The 27,472-nt window shown below is 45.7% G+C and overlaps 1 protein-coding gene across 1 annotated transcript in view; it reads left to right on the top strand.

Annotated features, from left to right (window-relative positions):
* HDAC4 (histone deacetylase 4) overlaps nt 1-27,472 on the top strand; it is a gene marked incomplete at both ends in the record, with an annotated part of 51,623 nt that overhangs the window by 14,416 nt on the left and 9,735 nt on the right. Inside the window, 5 exons of the mRNA XM_010297261.1 lie at nt 2,002-2,259; nt 3,981-4,167; nt 10,875-11,008; nt 18,823-18,943; nt 23,496-23,542. Coding sequence (XP_010295563.1) covers nt 2,002-2,259; nt 3,981-4,167; nt 10,875-11,008; nt 18,823-18,943; nt 23,496-23,542 — 747 coding nt within the window. The remainder of the gene's footprint in view (nt 1-2,001; nt 2,260-3,980; nt 4,168-10,874; nt 11,009-18,822; nt 18,944-23,495; nt 23,543-27,472) is intronic.

Genomic DNA, 27,472 nt, shown 5'->3' with positions numbered 1-27,472 from the left:
CACGAAAAAGGCAACTTCCCCTCCTCACATTCCCAGCCTGTCCTTCCTAAAAAGCCTGTGTCCCTCCATCGCAGCACTCCCGTCATGTGAGCTATCCCACCACACCTCCATGATCCCAGGGAGGTCATAGGCCTGCAACTGCACACTGCCTTTTAGTCCTCCTGTTCAGGCCCCATGCTCCATGCAGTGTAGAGGCATCTCAGAAAGGCACCCAAGCGTGCAGATTCCCCAGGACAGGCTTGAGACCTTCCCCATCAGGCTGTTTTTCAGGCACCTCCTTCTTTACATGCCTGCACTCAAAGGGATGCTGCTTCAGCTCTTTTTTGTTCATAGTTGTGTCCTTTCTGCTCACACCAGCCCAGGCCCTCCGCCTGCCTACCCGCTCCTCAGCTTCCTTAGCTGCTTGTTGAGGAACCACTCCCTCCCCTCTTGTTCCTCGTTTAAAGCTCTGACTACCGGTTTGACCAGCCTAAACTTTTCCCCTGTTTAGTCAGGTGGATCCCATCTCTTCCAAGAAACTGTTGACTCTCAAAGACGGTTCCATGGCTGTAGAAATCAAAACCCTCTTGCCAACAGCAGCCAGTTGTTGATCAGTACAAAAATATCAGCTCTTGTCACAAAGAGGGATGGGCTGCACGCCCCATCTGTACTGGTGGGCCACGTGAACCCCAGAGGGTCTTGCCTTAAGCTTCTAGGCAAGATAATGCCCTTCTGTGTGTCCTGCTCCTCTCGGGAGTTGAGACATCCGAAACGCAGTAATCCGCAAAGTGCTGGAAAGCCATGGCCCTGCATCCCGGTCCTTGCAACGCTCCATTTTTTAAAAGCTTTGAGCTCCAATTATCTGAAATCCTCTGCTTGTAGCTACGAGCAACGTCTTGGCATCCTTGCTGTGATATTTGCAGGCAATTAATCCCTTATATTACCTTTGCCTAAATCTGCTTTCTATAGGTTTGCTTAACTTATATGGCAGAGCCCCTCTTCCTACGTTCAGGGAAAAAGGCTTAGTTTCAGGTTTGAGCCACTGTTCTTCAAAGAGCAAGTTACTTACAAGTAGTCACTCCTTCTGCATGTGTTCAATAACTGTGTTTTGATTTAGCTTTATTAGATTTAAAATCAATATTGCTTTTCATACCAATGACCTAATCCTTATTAAAGCTCTGCCCTGACAACTTTCAAAGTTCAGCAGTTTTGTTATACGCCTGTGAAATGGGAACAGCCTGTTCTCTGAGCTCTTTTAAAGAAAGGAAATTGATTTATTTACCTATGCAGGATTTAAAAAACAGTTCACATATTATTATTTTTTTGTTCCAAATAAAAATCATAAGCAGTCTGAGACGGAGAACTGTGAATTTTATCTTGCCAATGAACTTTCAAGAAGTCTTAGCCTGTGTGAATTATAGTGAAAATTATATTGTTCCCTTTGTTTTAGCAGCTGCTTTCGGAGAACTTCACTACCTCTAGCTGGGAAGATCAGGTTAGAATGATGCTGCTCTTGCAGCTTGCTTCTGTACAGATGCTGTAAGTTGAGTGTCCTCAGTTTCCTCCTAACAAACTTCATTAGAGTGCAAGTTTCAGAGGAATCTTTCTCTCACTTTACAGATAAAATTCAGGGGGTGATTCAAGAAGCAGCTGGGCAAACAAGGTAGCAGAAACCCTCTTAGAGGGTTTGTGTCTCTCTCTTTTTCAGAATTTAATTGCCGAATGTCTTGATGGTTGTTATGCTTCTCCTCTGTGGGTGCAGGCACAAGAGGCTCTTATTTCTTCAGAGGGAAAATCAAGTACAAAATGAAGGGGCCATCATTTCATAGGATTTCATAGTGCTTAATGTCAAGGTTGACCTGACCTTTCCCTTGAGTGGTTGGTTTGGACCTAGTTGATACGATAAAAGCTGTAATTCACAATTTCTCTTTTCATGAAGCTGGTTCTTTGAAGAGAACAGAGTGAACTTTACCTGTGATGAGTTACATTTTATCCATTGGTTATCCTCTGGGTTGTTTTCAGATTATATCAAAACCCAATGAACCAGCTCGCCAGCATGAAAGCCACCCTGAGGAGACAGAAGAAGAGCTACGGGAACACCAAGCCCTTTTGGAGGAGCCATACAGCGACAGGGTCACAAGCCAAAAGGAGGCCCCAGGGCTGGCCAACATGGTGCAGGTGAAGCAAGAACCCATCGAGAGTGATGAGGAGGAAGCAGAGCCACAGCAGGAGCTGGAGTCTGGGCAGAGGCAGGCTGAGCAGGAGCTGCTCTTCCGTCAGGTGAGCTCACAAAATACCAAGTTTGGGGACTTGGTTCTTTGTAGAAAATTTTTGGTTCTTGGTAGTCACCTTATGCTACTCTGAGGGGGAGAAGATAGGGGGAACCAGCTCTTGAGTATTTGCTATGTAAAGAAACCTGCAGCTAAAACCAGTGCCATCCTTCCCTGGAGTCACCCTGTCAACTCAGAAGTCCCAGGAAGGAGAATCTGGATCACCCGCACAAAGTGTTTGCAGCCACTGAACCACTTTCCGTTTGTTCCGTTGCGAAGACAAAGTCTGTCTTAACATGTCTGAGCACTAAATACTAGCAGAGGATTTTATGTTTTAAAACAAATTGACTGTCCCAGAGAAGGGCTGGGTAAGGGAACGAAGGATGAGGTCCCTTGGAGGGAGTTCCTTCTTCAGAACTGGAGATCCCAGAGGTTGCAGCTGTGCTCATTTTTGAGCCACAGGCTTGTGGATTGCAAGTAATAAATCCAGTAACAAGGTAGCATAGTGTAATCTTCCCAATTACCTGGCAGTCTCCCAAAAGCTGCCTGTTGCGGTAGCGGTAACGAAGGTGAGAAGGTTGCAGTTCTCTTAAGGCGTCAATGCTCTGCCCATCTTCGCAGCCCTTAGCACGCAGCATCTGACTGTACCTACAGCCGTGCGTAACCCCCGCACAGGATCTGCCGCCAAGAGCAGACTGCTGTAGCCATGCCAGGGTGTAGCCCTCTGAGTAAATCCACAGCCCTTGGCTAGGGAAAGCGGGGACTTGTGCCAGGTTTGCAGTTGCGGTGCCCGTGAATCAGGTGCAAATTGGTTGCTCCCTGTAGCTATTTGCATCTCGCTGCCGTCTTCCCAGCACTGCGCAGCCGGCTCGCCTGCCCCGCACGAAGGTCGCTGGCTGTTGCTCAGAGACTGCATTTTCGGTTCCTTATTGAGCAGCGTTATCTTCATAACAGCACTGCCTTGAAAGATCGATGCTGTTGCCAGCCGTGCTTGTACAAAGTGTTACTTGATTTATACAGTCGCATCTGAGCCTCAGTGCCTTAGTAAGTAAATAAATGTAACACGCTGATGATGATGGACCACGGTGATACCATTCCTCTGAAAGTGCAGTCCCCGCTGCCTTAGTCCTGGATGCATGATCACACCTGAGAAGTCTTAAAAATGTTATGTCCTCTGCAATTATTTTTCCTCAAAATAATTCCTCTCAAGAGAAGAGGGGATAAATAGAGGAAATGGGAAGGTTGTTAGGCTGCGGTTGCAACGTGACAAGCTGGAACAGCCATCCCTTCTGACCCGGAGGCTGTGCAGCTGATGGTGTGGCTGTCCAGAGAACCAGCGCGGCTCAAAGCTCCCTCTCCCGCCTGGGGTCCGGCGGGGCTGGTCTCGTTCCCTGGTCTGGCGCATCGCGCTGTTGAATACCCAGCGGTGTAAATACCCTGCGGTGGAGCGGCACAGGGGGAGGAAGACGGGGCCAGACCCAAGGGGAGGATGGGGCTGCTTCTGCTAAGGACCTCGCCAGCGTGCAGCAGCTTCAGGGCTGTGGTTTGAACACGCTGTCCCCGCCTGACGTCGCTCTAGGAATGTGCACGTCTTCGTTTGCCGCACACGTGTGCATGTGCCCGTTGATCGGGGAAAGGAGTCCAAGCCTGCGACCTTCAAAAATTCTTAAAAACCCTTTTATGAAGGCACCACTCAGACTTTCAGCAACTACCTGCTTCTTTTCCCTGCAGCAAGCCCTTCTGTTGGAGCAGCAACGTATTCACCAGCTGAGAAACTACCAGGCGTCGCTGGAGGCGGCCGGCATGCCCGTCTCTTTCGGAGGGCATCGGCCTCTGTCCCGTGCACAGTCCTCGCCCGCCTCGGCCACCTTCCCGATGTCCGTACAGGAGCCACCCACTAAGCCAAGGTTCACGACAGGTAACGTTTGGGGCGCTGGGGGCTGAAGCGGTGGGGCTGTGGTTACCGTTTTGCCGTATGTGGTGCTTTTCTGCCCTGTCCCTGCAAAGCCACCTGTTTGGGGTCTGCATCTCAGCTGCGTTTGGGGACTCTGTAACATCTTGTCTTCATCGAGGATAAAATTCAGTCGTCTTACGCCCTGTTGTCCTGCTTGTCCCTTCCCCAGAGGGACAGACACCCTACAGTCCAGACAGAAAATAACCTGCCAAAATCAATAGAAGCGTAGCACTGTGCCTTAATTATGTATCTCCAGAAAAAAAGGACGGGTCAGATGCTGTGACAGAGCTGATTGAGATGCAAGGCGGAGACGGGCAATGTTGTTGAGAAAGGACGGCATGCCAAATGCAGTGTCTGTTGGCTGTATTTTCTGCACCTTCTCCAGTCCCTGCGCAATCTCATGCCATAAGTTATCCACCCCGGGCTCTGTGCCAGCCTACCTCTCCTTCTGAAACACAATCTCTGCCCAGGAGTCTGTGCCCGTAGGTTAGGAAAAGTGAGGCGAGTTCATTATTTCAAGTTGTCGATGTGTAGAAACAGGCTGAAGAGTGTTTTCTTACCTGTTGGGTCGTCGTCTTGAAGGAAAATTATGAGTGCGATTCTGCATTTGTCTAGTGAAAACCAGAAGTGCAAAATAGGTGTTAATCTCCCCACAAAGATTAAAGGCAAAAAATAATTGTTCTTCCTGAGTCCTGACAACGAACCAACTTTTTTCCACCAAAATCCTTTCTGTCTATTCAGTAGCCTTAGTAACAGTTGAAAGTTAATTTATGTGCAACCTTACAAGTCCTACATCGGGTGATTAGGCAGGCTTACTTTGAAGTCCGCCTTCTTCCCCAAATGTCAAGCTCTATTTTGTGAATGAACATTTTGCAATGTGATGTGTGCCCTGGGAAAAGGGAAAAAAAATCCAGAACGCCCAAATAAGAGCAACTCATGATTTTGTTTCTCTTTCACTTACCCATTTATTCTTATTTAACCCACACTTTTTGCATCATTAAAATCAGCACTGTGAATTGGGTTTATTTTCAGGCACTGATGGTAGAGTAATAGTGGTATGTTAAATACGACTTTGTTCTTCAGCTGCAAGCTGCAGAGTGGGAAGCATGTACGATCTGCTCTGTAAAAGCTCATTTTTGCAAATCAGCCGTTTAAATCTCTATTTGTTGTTAATACTGAAACCTTGAATTTCAACAAAACTGCATTTCTAATGCAACCAGTTATAGCAAGATTATTCTAGATTTTAGCTTTTGCCAAGGATGCAAAGAAGGGTAGTCCCCTGGCTCACGGTCAAACCAGATGAAACTTGAGCATCTAAGACACTTAGACCCAAATCTCGGTGCTTTAAAAACAAGGAAGCCTGGCCCTGCTTCAAGAGATTATTCATTCCTTCTCTTTCTTCCCTTCTCCTCCTCCGGTATTTAAGTTGCCTTGTCAATCATACACAAGACTTTGAACATATATCCTCTGGTAGGAAACGTTACTGTAAGTTTGACTCAGATATGTACCGCTAAATTTCATTTAAAATTACAGGTAACGATGAGAATGCAGGTTTTGAGAACTGTGCTGCTTTGAAAAGACACTGTTACAGTGTTACGACTTTCTTTTCTTGGAGGCAGCGTTTAAAAAAAGGTGGCTTGAAATAAGAGGTGGAATATCACAACGCTTCTATATAGCACTGCACGATCCCGTGCAATGATATGAAGAACGCTTAGTGTAGTTCACCTGTAAAATATCCTTTTCACAGCATTTATCCGCGTTGAGATTCCAAGGGCTTGATTTTTCCATTGCCTTCTATCTCGCGCAGTTCTCTACGTTTGTGCTAGGTGAATGGAGGAGGAAAAACACAATAAAATGCTGTCGAGGGAGTAAGTGCTGGGCATTCTCTGGCACTAATAAAGGTGCAAAGCATAAAAGGTGAGACATTTATACTAGTCCTATAACTAGTCCTTCACCTCACATAAAAGGTGAAGGCCTCGTTTAATTAAGCATCACTATCTGCTTAACAGTAGCAGGAAAAAAGAGCCTACTACTCTGGGCATGATGCAAGCCCAGAGAGGGAAGGCAGGCATTTCAGCTGCTCAGCATGTGTGTGCGAGTTAGATCGCTAATGTTTTCTTGAAGTTGTCCACGGTGTGTCGGAGATTGTGTTTTTGGAGGTGGATACTAAAGCTTAATCACTAGGATTGAACTATTCTTTGAAAGGCAGGAAATTAAAGTCTTGGGTATTTTTCAAAGCAAGCAGTGCTGAAGTGCATCAGGCTTCTTTTTCGCTAAGAAAATCCATCTGTTTGATAAGTGGCTGCTTTGCAGACTGATCCTAACAAGATTATGCGCTTTGGATTTCAGAGGAATTAAGATTTGAATTGTTGTGATCATTTTCTGAGAGGGCTGGAAAAAACAAACCTCATTCAGTGGCCATAATGAAGCCAATCACGATCACTCCAGACACGAATGTGGCTCTTAAGACATCAGTTATTGCCCAACAGACGAAGAATTGTTCATTGCTTTCATGTTGGGGATAGTACATAGAAAACGCTAATGCTTTCTCTGGACAGAGTTAGGACCAGAGAACTTAAAATTCTGGGTTTTACCTAGAATTTATTTTCCTGTCTCTATCACTGACCAATACCTGAGACTTCAAAGGTACAGGGCAAGAACAACATAATACACATCTCAAACGTGATGTGCATTACTCCACCTGAAAGTGAAAACAGTGCCCTTCCCGACTCCAAGCAATCAGTTTTACGTCCTGAAGCGTGAGGTTTGATTTTCCTTCGTACTAGCATATACAAGAAGGCTAGCCCTTGAACTTGCCCTCACTAGCACAAGTAGCCCCCCTGACTTTAATGAATGCTTCTGCATGCACTGTCCTACACACTTGGATAAGACTTCTCAGGTTAGGCCATTAATTTGCGTAGCTCCAATTATCCAGTCTCTGATCTCCTGTAAAAATGGTTCCACAAATGATTCTGATGTTCTGCATTAAAGTATTTTTCATTTCTGATGAAGGCATTTATTCTCTCCTGTGCAGAGCAATATAATTATCTGAACCTCAAATCATATGTTTGTTCTGCCAAGAAAAGCAAGTTGGTTATGCTTTAGTGCTGACCTTTAAAAATGATTGTTCTCATGTCTTAAAGAGTATTGCTTCCAGCACCACTTAATTTAACTTGTAATGGCCGATGTAGTTTTGTATTTTAAGCTTAAATTGCCAGGCTTTCCTTTGTGTGTGTGTGTCTTCATCTGAGTGTCTCCAGCCACAGGAAGGAACTTGGAACAGTTCCCTTCTTTCCAGTGGTTTAGTTTTTTAAGAGAGACATGTTGAGTGACACTTCATTGAGACACCGCTGTTACCATTGAATCACTGGGAAAGGAGAAAAACTTAATAGCGACCAAATCCTATGAGCCCCGCTGTCATCCCCGTTCACTTAAAAAATAGGGATGAGTAGGTGTCTTACCACCACGTTTTCTGAAAACCTTTTCTATAACCCCTTTGTCAACTTACGTTGAACAGGCGCAGTTACCAGAACCCATTTGAGATGGGTTCTGGTAACTGCACGCATCTTTTAAACACAGGTGTAGCTCTCCGGCGCTTGGGGGTGCAGGTGAGGAGGTGCTGGTTTGGGTGGCCGGGGATCTGGCCCACAACTATCTGTGTTTGCTTGCGTTGGTGCGGCTGTCTTCGCTGGCACCGAGTAAGATGAGCTGATAAATGCCACTGCCTGCTTCTGAGCTGACACCAAACTTCCTCCAAAACACCTGGGAGATACCTGGCAGATCTGCTGCGCTGTAGGAAGACAAGGGAGGAACGGAAGAATGTAAGGTCAATGCAAAAACTTGTTTTTTTCATTTGCATTTATCTTTGGCTTGAGCTGTGTTGGCTTCCGCCTTACCAGGCTCTAGGGTTACCCAGGTACAAAATAGAGAACAAGATGGAGACTTTTAATCTGGCTAGACATTGCTTTCCCTGTGTACCTAGAGCTGCATCGTGACAGTTTTTCAGAAGTTAACATTTAAAGGTTAAAGACCTGGGGAAAAAGTCCTTTAAAAAGAAACTTGGTGACTATTGAAATGGCCTCAGACCACTTCCAACTTGGCAGTGCGGTCAGTGTAATTCGCTGCCAGGTTGTGCCCAGCTCCCAAGTAGCACAAGGATCTGTTAGACCAACAGCATTAAGCATCGTCTGGGAATCCAGGAGGCGAGCGAGAAATACACTGCTTGGAAATGCTTGGGTTTTTCCACAAACTGATGAAGGTATTGTATGAACTGCCCTCAGCTTTGTCTCCAGGTTGGAGTGACCTTTACAAATGAGGTGCAGCTGCTTCTTCAAGCTTTGCTACTTTACTCTTCCCATTTCCATCAGCGAACTCCCTGATGCACTCTCTTGCCAGTGCTTTCCCATTGCCCTTCTCTTTGGCCATTGCCAAAATACCTCGTTCTCCCTGTCTTTTAGTCCTTGGTCTCAAGGGCCGGTGCTCTCAGAGGGTGCAGTCCTGGCCCTGCTGACACCCAACAGCAGTGCCCACGGACTGAAGGGAGCCAGGGTTGCACCCAGGCAGGTCAGGAGCTACCTGAAGAATGACTTGCTGCTTGTACTTCTGGTTTGAATTCAAGGCTAACTGTTGACTATGAATATATATTTTAAATAGATATGCATGCACCTTTTGGCTTTAAGTCTATAAAGCCTGGTTGTAGACCCTGTAGATATGTCTGGAAGTCAGAGAAGGCAGAACCGCTTTCCTTTCTTTAATATGAATGATTTAGCCAAACCTAGTGCAGTCCCAAAGGGTCTAGGAGGACATTTACACGGGCTTCTTCTTGGCAACAAATACTTCGTCAAAATGCATGATGTCCCCTGAAGATGTGTTTCCTTCAAAAATAAATTAACCTGAGGCGAGGTTACTGCAGGTCTTGCACTAGTTTGAATGAGCTCATGGGGTGTTCCCTTGGACAGCCAGCCGTACCGTCAGGCTGCAGCTTCTTCTCAGGTGGCGTTACTGAGTCCTTGGCTTTGCCCAGCAGCTCGTAACGAAGTCAGATGCTGTGAAGCAAACATGGGAGACCTCTACAGAGCTTTGCAGCACGATCTTATTTAACTGAACTTTGGCTAACCCAAAGGCAGGCAATTAACTGGCGCTCTGTTCCCTTCCTAGAACCAAATGCGGTTTGGGTTTAGTTGTTCGTTGGGTTTTTTTTCTTCGCGCTCACCTAAGCAGAGCGAGGAACTGCCAGATACCTTCCCCGAGGCTGAATACCTGGAAGTGTCAGTGCCAGGGTTTGCCTCGGAGGGGAAAGCCAAATTTTTCAGTGGCAGAACATGCCTACGCTCAGGCAAAAGGCATGATTGCAGCTCGAGCCAAGCTGGGGTACATGCAGCAGCACGGCGCTCAGCTCCAGGCTGCGTGTCCACGTGTGTGCTCAGAGTCTGGTTTCTTAGAAGCCCCTTTGAACTCTGGTGCAGTTGCAAATTGTGGTGTTTATCGGTACCTGACCTGGCAACATGAAAGCCAGCTCCGGTACGCTCGTGAGCTGCTTTCACAGCGCCCGCCGCGGCGTAGGTGTGCTCGTCTGGGGTTTCGGAGGAGCGATCGCGGTGGGAGCGCAGACCCTTTAACGTCAGGATCTGGGAATAGCTCCTGCCTTCGCTGCTAATTCAAAGGCTTTGGATTCTGGTCAAGACCTTTGATTTGCAACTTTACACTGTGCTTTCAGACAGATATTTCTCGCAAGAAACCTTACTCCCTGGGGAAAAACAAAACCCAACCGCTTTTGTTCTGTTTTCTGGAGCTTCTGGCTGAAGGGGAGGGTAGATTTAAACTTTTGACTATGTCTCTTTTGCTTGAGTGGAAAAAAAAAAGGTCTTTTGTCCCTGGGACTGCATAGCTGTGGAGGACCTGCTGTTTTCCTCCAGTGGAACATTGGCTATGAAATCATAACTCCCCTTCCAAAAACGTACCCGGGCAACTCTGGAGCATGAATCAGTGTCTCCTACGCTGTTGTCATGCCATAAATACTTGGTAATGCAAGGGGATTTAGCTGCCTGACTCCCACCTTCAAATGAAACAACACTGCTAAATACCTACATATCGTGTTGAATAATTATGCCCAAGCGTGTGCTAATAGCCTTAATTAGCATGTTGTCAAATAATGTTGCTGCAAAGACTTCAGCACAAGCTATTTTATGACGCATAGTGCCTGCTAACGACTCGTTCCTTCTGGTTTTTAATCCCAAACCCTAGAGTCGTTTTAGCAAGTATGAAAGTACCCAGCGGAAAAGTTGTCAGTCAGTCCCCTCCTCGACCACGGTCCTGCGCGGGCACCTCTGTACTCATGCTGGCACTTGCAGTTGTCACCTCCCTCTGTCACTCTCACAGCTTCCGCCTGCAGAGATGTCGGTGACTAATTTCTTTACCGCGTCCGTTGAGGATTTCCAGAGGAAGGGATCGTTGCAGGCTTGGTGCTGTCTCAAAGCAGCATCTTGGATTTTTCGTTTCTTAGAGCTCTGTGGCTCCTGGTAAAACACACAGGTTTTGTTTAGAAATGTTCAGTTGAATATAAAGTACTGTTGTAAAAAAGAAAAAAATAGGGGGCTCTTTTTTTCATGTATCTGGCTTTTTTTTTTTTTTTTTTCCTTTAACTGAGAGCGATTTTGTAACCTCTGCTGCAGGCCTTGTATATGACACCTTGATGCTGAAACACCAGTGTACCTGTGGAAACACAAACAGCCACCCAGAGCACGCGGGGAGGATCCAGAGCATCTGGTCCCGGCTCCAGGAGACGGGTCTCCGTGGCAAGTGTGAGGTAATAAAAATACCAGCGAAGGGGGAGATGAGGTGGTGGGCCTGGCAGAAAGGGAGAATTTGGATTTCTCCGGATGATTTGCCTGCTGGATTGTGAACATTTTGGCGGGGCTGATTTCTCATCTGGACGATAGCGTACGTACCGAACCTGCCGCTCACGCTGTTGGTTGCTACCTGAATGTGCAAACTTTATACTGGCTTGAGCTTTTTATAGCTCCAGCTGTTGGCAATGTTTTGCCATATGTGGCCTAAATTTAATCCATTCCTAGACGACCACTTGTGCTTGCGTGTGTGTGTCTGTCAGGAGTACTTCCCTAGCGATCTGGTTTCATTGCATCGCGACGACTGTTAGAAATTTCATGAAACGTTGGAGAATGCTCTTGCCCGATGCTGCAGTGAAGCTGCTTTTGTAATTTTTGGTCCTATTCCCTCTAGGGGAATATCCTACAACATCCCTACCAAGCGCTGGATTTTGAAGCAGCCAAAGATAAGAGCAAGATATGAAGTAACTGTCTTATTTTTACACTCCAGTCGTAACAACAAAAGCTGTGGAGCAACAAGTTTGTATTTCTGTGGTTTAATAACTTTTTTAATACTCTTTGATAAGTAATGGACAACCTGTAGTGAAGATACGGTAAAAAGAATGAGGGTAGGAGGATGTAACTAAGCACTATTCCATCACAAGAGGTTAAACTAATTGCATCGGACATACATGTATTAAGAGCAAGGCAAACTAAGGTAAAAGCTTAGATACTGAAATAAGAAGACTAATGATTAATAATGGTGATTAACAATTATTATTCATAACTAATCGCAGTGATGATAGATTAATGGTAGTGTGCATTCATCAGTTCTTTGAGCATCTGAAGGGACTGAATCACACAGTCTATTTGAGTTATGTCAGCATCTGGCTAGAAATATTTTCTGAGCGATCGGAAAAGACATCCACGCGGTGGCAGCATTGCCATTGGCTAAAGTTCCCCGTCAGACCCTTCATCATCCCTAAGGAGAGCAAGGAGGAAGAACTTCAAACCTGTTTCTCCCTATGGAGACCTATTTAATTGAATTTTGGGATTATTATTTGCGGGAAGAAAAACCCCAACCAGGTAAACACTGCTATCTAGTTCCTCTGTTTAGAAGCAGGAGTGCTAATTGCCTCGTTGCCTAGATTTGTTACAGATGTTCTCTAATGTGTGAAGTTCTTCACTGTATGTTCCCAGGCAACTGTTACGCTCCTTAATTTGGTATTTTTGGTCGCTCTCGCAACTGGATTTGTTCTTGATGTTAACCTGCTTTCCACTTGTTTTTCTCTTCTGACCATTGGTGAAATTCGACCTCATCTTGACTATTCCTTTTTTTGAAAATGATAAATAAGTGATGTTGGCTTCTTGCATCAGTTCTGGTGTTTTCTTCTCTGACAGCTTTCTTCAAGGTCTGCCCTGCCGTTTCAGGCTAACCAGCTGCTCTAATTGCACTTCCTTCTCTCTCTAATTAGCTTTCCTTTACCCTCACGATCTCCTACTCCTGCCCAGACCTGTGTTAAAGTTTCCTTCTTTATCTTAACTTTTCTCATGGGCTTGATGGGCACAGCCTTTCCCTGTCTCTCCATCTCTTTCCTACCTCCTCACTTCACTCTTGATAGGGTTTTTTCTGGAAGCCACTCATTCCCCTTCTGCTGTCCTTGACTGATGGAATTCTTTACTGCGTTGCAAAGCCATTTGGTCACTTCCTTGCCCTTCAGAGTCTTTCTGAAGCTCCTCAGTTTGAACCTGTCTAGCAGCGAGCATAGTGGAGGACCATACAGGGTTTTCCTTCAGCGAAGATGACCTCCACATCAGGTGCACTTGCATGGCAAGGGGACAGCTTTTTAGAGTGATCTCTGCTCCTAGGTTGGAGCACAGACGTGAGCTGTTGGCATTGTCTGGGACGATGGACCTGTCTCCTTACCACAAGGACAGGAATGCTGGAGACTTAACATGTGGAAAGCTTCTTTCCATGGGACATAGTCCATTATATGATCGATTTAAAAGGAATTTTGAAGTCTGGCCTAATAATTATGATTACTTTTAATAATTATATTACTTTTTCAAATCCCTGTTGCCTGTGCCAACGCTCCGTGCAGGACAGCATGAGCTGTGCCCTCTATCCCCGCCCACAGCAGTGCACGATGTGCGAAACTTTAACAGAACTCTTTATATGAGGATGGTGACACTTACTACCAATGCAGCCTGTTATGTATCTACACTTTTTTATGGATTATAACTGCTCCATCTGCTTAGCAGCCCTACAGGTACTCAGAAAGAGGTGAACAGCGATAGGACGAGAGGAAATGGCCTCAAGTTGCGCCAGGGGAGGTTTAGACTCGATATTAGGAAAAATTTCTTTACGGAGAGAGCGGTCAAGGGTTGGAACAGGCTGCCCAGGGAGGTGGTGGAGTCACCATCACTGGAGGTGTTCAAAAATGTGTGGACGTGGCACTTTGGGACATGGTTTAGTGGGCATGGTGGTGTTGCGTTGACGGTTGGGATTGATGATCTTGAAGGTCTTCTCCGACCTTAATGATTCTGTGATTCTGTGAATGTTTTCAGAATTAGTAGTAGGTCTACAGGAAGTCAGCAGCAACACCTGGATTATAGCACTCAGAAACCTGCCAGCCTGTACACTTAATATTTTGCTGACCTCCTGTTTTATTCTACATTTTTGGGGTTTTTTTAGCTGGTCCTGCTGACTGCCACATCTGTGCATGCTCATTTTTATCTTCGCTGTTGCAGGTCTGTTGTCCTGTGCCTCAGATGTTATGAGCCAGTTAAGTAAAGCCAAGTGAAAATTGTTTGTGATTGTGTGGTTTAATCCATTTCTTACAACTCGTATTTGTAAAAGGACAGTTTGAACTTTGACATTTCCTTATCCTCACGTTTCCCCTTCCTTCCTTAACCACCCTTTGCTGTGGTCCGGCTGTGGGTATAGTTTGATTCTGTTGCTTGCAAGTAGTTGCTCGACACGGATTAAAAACACGGCGCCCTGCGTAGTAAATAATCCCATGCACACTGTGCGGGATCAGACGAGACTCCGCTGGATCCCTGTCCTCTTCCAGAAGGAGTTTAACAGCTCTCATTCCCCACTCCACAACTGCACGCTCAAAATAGATCCCAGCTCTGCTTTCTCATGCAAGCTCAAACAATTCCCAGTGTCTGTCTCCTGGAAATGTTCTTCTGGTGTTTCTGTTGCGCACATGCCCCAAGCCAGAACAGGGCTCGCAGATAAACATTTTTATCATGCATGCAAACAAATGCTTGCTTTGAAATTTCAGAAACGAACTAAGTGAAAACCTGTTTTCATCAGGCAGCCGAGAGGCTCCTAGACAACCTGCCAAGTGCTGAGTTCCTACCATTTCTCTCGGAGGCAATAGAAGTGATCCAGAAGGGGCACAAATATTTTTAGAACAGAAGAAACCGCATCGCTTCCCCCCCCGACACCTCTCATTTTTCAGCAGTGAAACAGATCTGTATTTGCTAAAGTTGTCCAAAAACCGCTTTATGTCCAGCTGAGGGGAAAATGTGCGCCAGATTTGCGGTGCGATAGGTAAGAGCCTGGCAGCGTTGCACGAGTTTAAAGATGACCCTTTGGAGTGAAAGCAGTTGTCCGAGCGTAACGACAGCTGCGGTTTAGGTATTGCTTGTTTAATGAAGTTAGCTTTATAAAATACGGCAATTACTCTGGTGTACGTTCAGAATTTAAAAGCAACAATTATACTAATTGAGGCAAGCTCAATAAAAGACTCTGCCCCCCAACCAAAAACCCGCAATCACGGTTAGAATAATCCTCCCAGCCCTCATCAAGAGCGTGCGGAAATCGATAGGTTGTGCGGTGTATTTCGGAGGTAATCAAATCCCCGGGCTGCCCGACCAGGGTGGGGAAGAACGAGTTCCTCAACCAGGGTCCGTCTCTAAGCACATCCTGGCAGCAGTCCTGCGTTGCTTAAAGCGTGAGGACTGTTAGCTGAAGGTTCATCGCAGCTGCGGAGGACCGAGATGAAAAACCAGACCCAGGGCTGGGCCGACTGTAAGAGCAGAGCCGTGTCCGCGGCGTTCCTGGCACGGTATCGGCCGCGTGTCCAGTTGGAGGGCAGGATGGGTCCGGGTGGCAAAGCATCCGGAGAGCTGCTCCGTGCCCAAGGTTTCCCGTCGCAAAGCACCGCGGGCGCGCGGGAGGTGGTGGTGGTGCTGCTGGGAGGTCAGTCTCTGGAGAGAATCTTTATAGCTGTTTTCGTGGCTTTTTGTGGCTTCCTGGGGGCTGCAGTTGGAACAAGACCTGGCTCTCAAGGTTCATACCCGCTCCTTTTGAAACACCGTAGGGTGAAAGGGTTAATAAAATACAAACTAAAAGACTAGCATGTTTTGGTTTGTTGGGTTTTGTTTTTTTCTTTATTCGAAATGCAAAGGAGATGCTAGCTCCAAGGAAGTGGATGAAGAGTGCAGAAGGATGTGTATAAAGCAGTGGGAGAGGAGAGGTGGTGTGGTGCTGCAAAGGTCAGGTTTCATGCCGAAAGAGGCACAAGGAAAACAGGGTAAAGAGCCAACTAATTTATTGGGATTAAGAAGCCACCTCCTGAGCTGAAAAGCCAGGGTTTAGCAGCCAGGAAGGAGGTTAGACAAGAGTGGGGGAGTAGTACGGAGCGAGCAAGCTCGATAGGCAATGCGAAGCCTCAAAGATAAGAGTACCATGACCTAAGAGCTCTCAGAAAGTGAAGAACTGCGCAAATCGGGAGCATGGACAGCAGGCTGAGCCGTGAACTGTGATACAAGTCGTGATGGGTCTGGAAACGGGAGTGAGGAATATGTTTTGTTCTCCAACTTTATTGGGGGGAGGGGAGGTTGACTTCATTTTCTCGGTGTCTTTGTGTTAGAGCCAAGGACAAAGCTTGTGGCGCATGAGCTAGGAGATGAAAGGTGCAAAAGCCTCTTGAGCATAATCCTTTCTACCCAGGCAATGTTTGCTATGACTTTTGTAATATATATTTGTTTCAGTAAACGGTAGCTTTTTCCTTGAATGTGTTGTATTTGCAGCACAGAAGGAAGTTCTCCATATGCTCATAGTCTCCATTTGGTTATGGTTGTCACGCAGAGGGAAGGGTGGCTTTGATACCCTCCTAAAGAGCATGGAGCTTGGATGTCTTGGTAGGGCCACCTACTTTAACCAGGAGCAGCCCTTCCCCATCCCGGGGAGCTGAAGCCGTTCGCATCCACGGAGGAGCTGGCTTGTCACTGCGTTGGGCTGCCGTTCTCCTGGCGTCTTCACGTAACGCCGAGAAACACAAAATGCTATTTCTGTTCGTCCCCTAAAAGTAGCAGCTGAAAATGGGTCAGTACGTCTCGTTCAAAGGAAAAGAGTTGGCGTATGGGTTAGAGGGAAGCCATAAAAGCCTCTGAGGGGGGACTGAGGCAGGCTTACCGTGAAAAAAAAAAGGAAGACAGGATAAAAGTTCAAGGAGGATTTGCCAGATATTTCCATCCCTTCTGGGGCTAGCATTTTTGTGATTATTGCCTCTTTTAATGGGACGCTATGTTTCTGCTTCATCACTAACCTCAGGAAATAAATGCTAGGTGGTGGAGCAGAGCACGGAGAAAATGAAAGAGGAACTGGAGAGCAGAAATGCCAAAATTAGGAGAGGCAGAGCGCACGAGCGCTCCTGCCGTGCTTTGGTTTCTGCTCAGACGGTTTTACAAAGTGATTTCCCTTGCGCCTTGCAACGCACGATGGAGGCTGGTGCTGAAGGTTTGAGGCCAAAAAAAAAAAAAATAAAAAATCCCTCGAGTTTGCTCTGCGGACTGTGCTTCAGAGGTGGAGGCCCCGGAGTCCCCGTGCCCCCGGCGCGCTGCGCCCCGGGATGCAGCCCGAGATGGCGGCGCGGGGGGAAAGCGGGAGCTTGCGTGGCTGGAAGTGCCGATGCCTTTGAAGCATCTTGTCTCTCGCAGTCTCCCGCAAAGCAAGCGGCACGCAGCGGTGGCAGCTCGCAGGAGCGAGTGGCACAGTTTGACCTTCTCGTTGGAACAAGTTTTCCATTTGCAAGTCTATTCTTTTAACTGGCTTCAACAAAGCCAAGGTGAAGGCTGCGCAGGAGGTGCATGCGATCCTGCGTGGGCTGCGCAGCGGGATGCTTGTTGCTGAGGCTTGTGTCTTGGGTGACCCCAGTACCTCTACGAGAGGCTTTCAGGGCTTTCCAGTGTTTTGCTGCTAACTATTTGTATTGCAGAATCACAGAATCATTAAGGTTGGAAAAGACCTCTAAGGTCATCAAGCCCAACTGTCAACCCAACACCACCATGTCCACTAAACCATGTCCCAAAGTGCCACGTCCACACGTTTTTTGAACACTTCCAGAGATGGTGACTCCACCACCGCCCTGGGCAGCCTGTTCCAATGCTTGACCACTCTCTCAGTAAAGAATTTTTTCCTAATACCCAATCTAAACCTTCTGTGGCGTAACCTGAGTCCATTTCCTCTCGTTCTATTGCTATTGCAGAGAGGAATATTTCTGCTGTTCCTTCTGTAGGAAACAAAGCCCCAGAATAACAAGTCCTTTTAAAGTGTTTTAGACCAAATCATGACAAAAAAATCACAAAGTAATTCTAAGCAATATAAAATACTACTTTCTTTTTTTTTTCTGGGGGCGGGGGTACACACATCTTTCTGACGCAAAGCAATCCTTCTTTCTAAATAGCTCTTTCCCCTCTCTCCAATGGCCATCTCTCGACTTATCCCCAACCTCATCTCTTTCCTGACTCGCTGCGTATTTCCCCTGCCAACATTTTGGAGGCAGTCGCAAGCTCCCGGTTAAAAAGGCGAGGTGCTATTTCCACTGCCAGGAGTTGGTTGCCTTCTCTGGGACACCCGATAGCCCCCCGGCGCCGTCTGCCTGCTGGGGAGCGCTCGCTCCTGTGCGAGAGGCCACGGCATGGTCCTTGTACGCCCAAGATTTAGCATCTCCAAGTAGCACTTCATTCTTACGAGCACATTTTCCAGCGCAAATGGGTGATGCCACCAAAAGATAAGCCCCAAAGGTAGCTGGATACTTACAAAAAAAAGAGGAAAAGATTCCCAATTTGTAAAATGAAGTGAAGTTAGGTCCTGCTGACATCGGTAAAAGCTTTGCCGTGATCTTCAATGAACCCGGGGTTTTTTGACTTCGGTCTGCATCTGCCCTTCTGGGTTTCAGCTGGCAACAAAAGCAGGGCTGAGCGTATTTGGTGCAGTACTTCCAGCTCAACGTGCATCATGGTATAAGAAAACAATTTGCAATTGTTGCAAATTTGAATCTTGTGGGATTTCCAAGATGGGTTTTAGATCAGAAAGTCTGTAACTGACACTTAATTGCTCCAAGGTTCCATTTGGAAAGCAGTGTTCCTGGGTTAGCTTAATTTTTTAGGTTATTTATTTTTTAGGTTAGCTTAATAATCACGGTGGAGATGTCAGAGGGTGGTTTGGAGGGACACAGTTTTACTGGAGACGCACTTTCTAATGGCTTATAACTGAAATCCTGGCTATTCAGTAGTCGAGCAATACCTGTGTAATTTAGTAAATGATCTGTGGTAAGTATTTTTGAAACAAACATAAAAATATCTAAAGATGGCTTCATATGTCAAGCGAGTATTTTAATAAGGGATTAAACCAAAATCTGTCTTACAATTAATTTTTCCACGTAAGAACCCATTTTAGTTTTTTGCTCACTGTCTTTATGATTTGCTATGAAAAAATAAAAGTTCTTTAATGAGAGTTAATCAGCGATTTCATCACTCCTTTTCTTTCCTCTCGTAGTGCATTCGTGGAAGAAAAGCAACTCTAGAAGAGCTGCAGACAGTTCACTCGGAAGCCCATACGCTGCTGTACGGCACAAACCCTCTGAACAGACAGAAACTGGACAGCAAGAAACTTCTAGGTATCGTTCCCTGTGGCGGGGGGGTCCCCTTCCTGACCTCCAGCACTCCCACTGCCGTCCCCAGCCCTGGCTCTGGCAAACACTTAGCAGTAGCCGTATGAAAGGGGGGACGTGGGGCTCCCTCCGTCCTCAGCTCTAGGCAGTTCCCAAGAGGATTCTTCCCACCTCTGTTCGATGTCTGCTTGAGAGCGGTGCAAGATATCTCTCCCTTTCTTCAGGTAGATCCCTAAACCCGAGGTGGCTGAAACTTCTTTCTTTGATGTCTTCAAAACCTAAAAGGACCCTTTCTGAGGAGGAAGGATAATTCAGAGTCTGTTTTATCCTTGGACACTCCTCTCTGCATGTTGGAAAGTTATCCATTGCTAGGTAGGAACTGGAACACCCTACTAAGGACCTGGATCTGCAGCACCAACTGGCTGCGTAGACACCAACAAATAGCTGTCAGGTTTGCATGGTCAATCTGCAAGAAAGATGCAGGAGCCTCTTAGATAGTCTTACGTTTGTTTAATTTGGAGTAAGATTGTTTATCCTTTTCACTGGAGACTGGATCTTCTGAAATGGGCTACATCTGCCATAAAATCTAGACATTTTTGCTGAAAACAAACTAGGGGGTGGTTGTTCAGATAAGCAACCCCCCATAGCAACCAAGCTGCACTGATTTTAGCACCTTACCTCTGTGGAGACATCATCTTCTCCCTTTACTTTGTGCCTTTTTGCAGCAATAGATGACAGGGCTGGAGGGAGGGGCAGTTTGGGAAGTTCTCACTTGGGGGTCAGCAAGAAGATGATTCTGGAACCTATAACTTGAGAAAGTTTATTTTGGCATTAGTTTGACTTTGGATGATGTAAAAAGAGGATTAACTTGATGGCCTGCATGATGTAGTAGTTGCAGCAGAAGAGCTGGAAAGATTTTGCAGCACATTCAGTATGTACATTAGATCCCCAAAGAGGAAAGCTATTAGCCAGTTGTTTAAACATGCAATTAGCACTGTATTTATAGCTAACTTACTACCTCTTTAAAACCCAGAGAAATGAAAAGTAGACACCTCTTGGCTGAATGATAGTGCAATTAGTGTGTAAACTTTAAAGAATCTGTGATGTCATATCCTTGGTGGTGTAAAACTCTCGCCTTGCGTAAGTTGTGTGCGCCAGTCCAAAGAAATGGTGTGTAAATCTTCCCCGGTAGATCTGAGAAGGCGGCTCCTCATTTGCAGTTACACTGCCTACGTGCTGACTGATTTCTCTGCGAGCTCTTGAACCGTAGCGCTGAAGGTGTGTGAGGGCGTGTGTCCTGACCGTCTGTTGGGGTGGGATCTGGGCAGTCCTCCAGCATCTGACCCGTTGGCTTTCACCAGCCTGGAGCAGGCAGGGCTGGCACCCTGCGTCTGGCAGCGGTCATCATCCGCTGAGCGGGCAGCGGGTCACCCTGACCTCCTCTGCTGTCGGAGACACCCCTTGCAAGAGACATTTTTAGGGTTGCGCTGTGATAACACTGAGTGTTTCCTGCTCGTTCACATGTCGGATCCTCTTGAGATATTTTCCCGCTCCCTCTTTGACTCTTGGCACAATCTGTGTCAGTACTTCCACAGAAACATTTGGAGATGCAAACAGTTTATTTGGGTAGTATTGGATTTGGGGATACCCAGGTTTTGCTGAATCATTCCTGATGGTTTGTTTAGAGAACCTGAAGGAGGAGAAACTCTTGCTTTGCCTTGTGAGTACTTATGTAGTTTTGCGGTGTGTGTCCCGTGTCTTTAATCACTCATTTTAAAATGTCTGTAGAGATCAAGTTTATTCCTGTAGCGAAGAGAAATAATTCTAATACCTGAGGGTATTCCAGTACGAAATGTTGCCTATTTGGGTATGATTTGTAAAGACGACCGAATTGTCAGGGAGCTTCGGCCATAGGCAGAAGGTCAGGTCCCCAGGATCTCCAGTGGGAAGGGCTTTCCAGCAGCTCTTAGCTGAGGTTAGACCTTGTTTCCTAAACCCACTTCGCACCATTTTAGTCTTGAGCTGCTAGCAGTGGGACTCTCTGCCAGTTCGCATGACCGTCTTTGCCCAGGCAGCGGTGGACTGCCTCTTCCCACCGCCCAGCTGTCCTCCTGTCGCACGTGGAGCTGTGCATGGGCCGCAGCTGGCACTGACGCTCACGCCACGCACTGCACTTGGAGGACGAGCAAATAGCCTCAGTGTTCAGCGTGGCTGCCAGTCATCCCACCAGGCAGGAGAAAATAAGTTGACAGCTTGACAGCCGGGGATCCAGAGGGACAGCACGGCGAGCCAAATTGACGAGAGGAAGGAGCCTGGCTGGCATGTCTACGTTGCACCCAGGGAGAAGTTCTCCTGTGGGAGCAGGGCAGGAAGGGTGATGCTGGGCCTAAAACCAGTTTCTTAACTTAAAGGCTTCCACAGAGCTGGGTAACAGCCACTGATGTGTTGGGAAAACCTCCCTGAAGAACCTCGGCGTGCGCATTTGTGTATAGAGGTGAACAAGCCCCTTCTTCAGCCATCCTCTCCTGTTGAGAGTTTAAAAGGCTTTTAAATTTACCAGACAGCTTTGTGGGGTTCTTTTAAATATGTTAGAGGGTAAATGTATGGCAGGTTTGAAGTCTGAGACCAAAGCTTTGTGTGAGGCTCACGTATGCAAATGTAAATCCGTTAGACCTGAGTGTCTTGACGTGTGTACGACTCCGGTGGCTGATGCTGTGTAAACTCCTTGCCTTTGATATGTCTGTGAGGAAGAAAAAGCCTGAGAACCCTCAGCCTAAAAGGAAGAGCTTGTAAAGCTGGGGGTGAAAACACGGGATGTTCTTTGTAAGCTTTTGCAAATGATAAGGGGGATGTCCCTTCATCTGGCAGTTCTTCAGGAGAAAGCCGGAAGGGGGGAAACTGTTCTGGTTTTTCAGAATTGTAAGCGGGCGTCGTTGTGGCTCTGATGATCACTTGTACTTCTGCAGTTGTCCCGTAGCTCATTACTTCTGAGTCTTACTCCTTTCTCAAAGAGTGCCCTTCTTTATGCGTGTAGAAGAGACTTGCAACGGAAGCCCACCACCGTTGCTTTCCCCAGAGAACCCTGAGCATCACAAAGGTTTCCTCTGCTGGGTTTTATCAGGCGGGTTTGAAGGTGGTGGCCTTCAAGGCAAGTTGCACAACTGTACCCCTGGAAGTGTTGCTAGAGCCCCATCTGAGGATGAAAAATGCAGATCCATCTCTCATTTGACAGTGTAAAGCTTTGGAGCCTGTTGAACAAGTTTAAACTTAGGCAAATGAGGCTGCTTTTAATTTGTGGAGGGTAATCGTAGCTTGTTGTCAAGAAGATAAATATCAAAATAATGGGTGGATTAGCAGTGAAAGATGTGTCAGGAGGACCGAGGCAGGATGATCTAAGAACTTCCATGTGGATCTAATCAAAGAGTGAATCTCGCTGTGCACTCAGATTAATAATATAGATGCATTAACTCCGCTTTCAGTCACTGGGGTAACGTATGTGTCTGCGATGCGTTTGACACCAGCATGGTCCTCAGTAACGTCTGTCTGCTATCATGGCTGATTCATGCTCTACAAAGCTGGTAGTTAGCATTTAAGGGAATTTATTCTTTCAGTATAGGCACAACCAGAACAAGAACCTGGTTTGATGAAGGAAAAAAAAAAGCAACAAACCTTCAACCCAGTTTATTTCACCGTTAGCTTTCGTTAATTTTAAATAGATCTCAAGCAAATGAATCTCAGGCAATGTATTCCAGATCTTTTACAGTGTCTGCATGCACGTATTTCCTTCCCTCTGTTTGCCTTTGGTGCGCAGACACGTGTACAAGTCATGCGCGTAGGGTGGTGATGGATACGAGACAGCGTGTTCTTATTTCAGTAGATGGTTTATAAACCTGCAGAATTTTGAGTGGAGGATAATTTGCTCATATGCAAGCCCAGAAAGTGATGTTACAATTCTTACAGATGCAAAATTAGCCCTGCAGGTGGTCTTCTCCATTTTTCTCAAATTCTTAATGTTGGGTTTGCTCTTTCAGTCAAAACATATGTTCTGTTTGCTCACCGTCGGTTTATTTTTTTGTCTTCCTCTTTTATGAAGCTCATGCGCTCCAAAGTCTTCTAGTAACTGTGCAGATGACTGATAATGATCATTATTATCATCAGATCATTATCATTAATGAAATCATTTTTATGATTTCCTATGCTCTTTCAACTGAAAGGGGTTAAAATGTTCATCTGAGAAGACACAGTGAGTGGTTGTTGCTAGCATCTTAGTCATTTATTGTCAGCGTGACTGCTTGAAATGTGGGACAGCACACAAACCTTGCATAAAAATAAGTGATTTATAGAAGGTTTTTATATTGGAAAGTCTTTTGAAGAAGCCCAAGTGTGCATGTCTGTATTGTAGTGTAAGAGGGTTGGCTGTGTGTTTTCTGAAAATTGCAAGAAAACCCCGGTCTGTTACTGTGTTTGGAAAGATTACAGCATTGCCATAAAATTGGACCAAAATCTGGTGAACTTTGACTTTTTGACTTACAGGGTACGTGGTTTTTTTTTCCTACAGGTTCTCTAACGTCGATGTTTGTCAGGCTTCCTTGCGGTGGTGTCGGGGTGAGTACTCTCTTTAATGTGTAAATAATGTCCTGTTTGTTCTCCCGGTCCCATTGGTAACAAAAATTGTTGCTTTGCATTCCATCAAGTGGGTAATTGCAGCCAGATGTTACCCATAAACAGGGTCTGCCTGGGGTGCGGGGTTGCAGCAACAGCCTCACGTGCCTTTCTTCAAAAGCAGCGTGAAGATTTTTAAACTATTTTGGAGAGCCGAAGCGTGTGTGACATTCATGGGCATGTTTTGTCTCTGGCTTTTAGGAGGAGAAACCTCGTTTCCCGGGCAGTGTTGTTTAATGGCTTGGAGGTTACTACATTTGAAAGCAACCCTTGAATCCAAAAACGCTTTCTGACATAGAAAGCAAGATGTGCTTTTCATGCTGCTCGTGCTACGTAGGTGTTTCATCTCCAGTATTTGTGCTTCGGAGCTGCCTGCCTCCCAGTGCAGGTGGAAAACATATTAATAAAACAGTGATGTCGAAGGACAGTATCGGGGAAGTTCCTGTAAATAGCAAGTTGCTGTATTTGTGTCTGGGCTACATTACTGTCCTCAAATGAGATGTCTCGCAGGTTCCGCAGCACAAAGAGAATTGCGGTCTTCAGTATTTGGCACCTCTCGTTTCTGGAGCTCCAGGACAATCACGCATGAATTCTGAAGGAGGTGACTAAAATACCCCTCCATCCGTCACGGAAAAACTGAATATTAGTTTTCATCTGTCAAGATTCCATGTAATAAAAACACTTTTCGTCGTCGTCGTTTGTTCCCATAAGGCTGAAAAAACCCCAAATACCATTCAAATACCTTGTGTTGAAGGTTTGCCTTGTTGTTTTGCTTTGAAGCCTGAAAACTTGAGAGTTTTCCTTTCAAGTCAGACTTTCTGCTCTAAAGTTTCTGTGGAGGGTGACAGTACAGAAAATCTCGGAGAACAGGAAGGGAAAAGAATGAGAAGAGACAATAAAAGGCATTGTGCTTGAAAATTCACAGTGGTAGTTCTTATGCATAATTGTAGCTCGTGAGGTTGAATTTAGAGGTCTGGATTCTGTTATGGAAATGAAACAAAATTGTTTTCTTCCTGAGTCTTTGCAAAATCACTGCTTTGAAAATTATCCCGTCAAGAAGAAAAAAAAAAAAGAAGAATCGGCGTTTATTCATACCGCCACTGCTGAGCACTCGTAGAGATATTTTATTTTGTATTGTAAATATGCTGCAGTCTCCTAATTCATGGCAAATTTTTGGCTGGAGTTTAAAAGGTTTGGATTTACTCTGCCCTGCAGTCAGGCATGCCATTCAAAGCAAAAATTATCATTTGCAAATGAAGACTGAATGGTAACAAGTAGAGACAGTGCCTGAGCCTCGCGCGGTCCCAGAAGTCTTGCATTAAACCCTAAATCAAGGCAGGAAACGCCACAGTGCTGGTATTAGTGATACGCTCGTAATAAAGATAGCGTTTGCAGTTAACTTGCTGGTTGCTTGTCTCCACAGTCCCTGAAATACTAAGTAAAACGTTTCCTGCCTTTTGAACAGTTTTACCAATCCTAACAGATAATTTTCATGTTTTCTAGGAAAAGCTTTTTAAAAACCAGTGATTTACTAGTAATCAACTACGTGACAGATCTTGCACAAAAATAGATTTCTGTTGTTTTGCTTGGTTTTCCTTCCCCAGTTGCCTCGGGATACAGTGCCGACTATTTGTGTACTTCTGAAAACACGGTCTTCACTGCTTTTGGGATGCATTTCTAATTAATATATACAGCCCAGCCATGTATTTGTAGGGAGGATGAGGTTACAGTACAGAACGAGTGGCTGTAGCTTATGAAATGCTTTGCACTTGTACGTGCTCTGGATGGGTTTAAGCGTAGACCATCTCCTTTGGGGTAGGGGAGACGTACAGTCATCTCCCGAGGTCCTTTCAACCCTGTTTTCTACTGTCTTTCAAAGTGTGAGATTTGTCAAGAAAGCTGGCTTAGCAACGTGGTATGTTTATTGAAGAAATGGAGAGAAAACTGCAGTCTTTGTTAGCGTGCCAGTTCTGTGAGACAAGTTGCTCTTGATTTGATTTGCTATGGGAAACTGTTGGAAGAAGCCCTACAGTGGGATCTTAGCTAGGGCCACAGAGCACGCCTTTCAGTAGCAGATGGAAACCAGGAAACCAAATTATTTTCTGCACCAAAGAGAATGACAAGACATTTTTGAGATTATTGTATTTTTTTTTAAAGGAAAACAGAAGAAAGGATTTTAAAGAAGCAGAGCCCAGAGTAAAACATCAGTTACAAAGAATTTTCGTGCAAGGGGAAGTGTAATGTAAATCTGAGAAGTTCCAGCATGTGAATACTGCTGGGGAGATTGAGTGCTTGTTATGGTATAATGAAATTATTTCGAATTGTTCTAGCAAGAGAGCTTAAGGGATGTTTTTCTGCCGTTGTTTGGCAGGCCATTTTCAGGCTGCAAGGTGGCCATATAGCTTTTTTGAGTGATGGAGCTTTATTTAGACTCTCCCTTCTTGGAGACTGCTGGGCTGGCAGAACACTGCTCATCTCTGAGCACTAATCAGTCTCTCTTTTATCTTTTTCTTACAAGTTGAGAAGGTTGTGGAGAGGCACCCCTGGTCCTGTAAGAAGTTTGTGTGGGCTCCAGTCACTTGATACTGGTGAATATTTTCCTGATGGTGAAGGAACATCAAGTGCACGTGGTGATCAGAGCACCTGTAGGACTTGACTACCTTGACTACCTACTATCTTGACTACTAATGGTTTGTAGCCCAGGTTGAAGGAGAAGGGATTTATTTGAACAGAGGTTTCGTTTTCTCTGACTTTGTCCCTTAATGATAAGTGTGGTCTAGAGGATTCTTCGTGGGTCTTTGCATTCAGCTCACCACGATGCTAGACAGCTTTCCAGCTGACTGACTGCTTTTAAGGAGGATTTTTCTTAGAGAGCTTGATACTGGTCTGCCACATGCTTTCCAGGGGGCAAATACGATGCCAAAAAGAAAAAGGAAAAAAGAAATTTTCAAAGGTATGCTACTGCAGAATACAGTGGGACCAGTCCTCCTTTGGATTCATTTCTGGCTGGAAGATAGGAAGTAGTGGCCAGAATTACAATTCCCCAGAAATTTGTGTATTCACTGAAATGTTGCAGTGCAGGGAATGGGTCATAAGCAAGTGTCCTTTGCTGATGGTATTAAATCTATCTGGGGTCATCAAAGTAAAAGCTGCCTGCAAAGAAATACGGATGGTGTCATGATAACGGGAAACTAAATAGTAGTGTAATGGCAATATAGCACGTTAAATTAAATGTTGGATGCAGAATGATGGCTGTGGGCAGGACGGGGACTGGCCTGGAGCAGGTGAAAGCTGAATGTGATTGCTCCTCCTTATAGTTCAGGAGCTGAGGGCATCAGATGAAATTACGGCTGGAAAGCTTGAAACCCAAGTTCTTTTTCTGCAAACAATTAAACAAGGCAAGTCTCTTCCATAGGGGATGTTATGTTGATTAAAAGAATAGATGTGTCCGAAAGGCGACGTAGAGCAATTTATGTGGGAGAAGCCCATGAAGAGCTGTTAAGTGCCAAGAAGAAGGATGAAGGCTGCAGCTTGGGCAACTGTGAGTTGTTCTTGCCAGCAAGCGAGACAAAGTTAGTGAGTGAAGGAGCAGGAAAATGTTTGGAGCACGTCCCTTCATCATATAACACCTTTCAACCTCCCTCTCTAAAAACTAGGTCACAGTGTCTCAAAATCAATGAGAAAAAGGATAATTTTGTTCCCCAGTGCTCAGAAACTCTTGTTAATTTTTTTTCCTCTCATTCGTTTGCTTTATATGAAGAAGCCTTCACATGGCCGTAGCTGATGCTAACAAACCTCCTCCCATCTGCAGATGTCGGATCATAGTGGGAAAGGAAGAAAGCACAGAAGCATTTATATCAACAGATGTGAGCT

Source organism: Phaethon lepturus, unplaced genomic scaffold, assembly GCF_000687285.1.
Source record: "Phaethon lepturus isolate BGI_N335 unplaced genomic scaffold, ASM68728v1 scaffold18911, whole genome shotgun sequence".
Taxonomy (NCBI): Eukaryota; Metazoa; Chordata; class Aves; order Phaethontiformes; family Phaethontidae; genus Phaethon; species Phaethon lepturus.
Note: the sequence above shows the minus strand (reverse complement) of the source record. Positions and strands in the feature narration are given on the sequence as shown.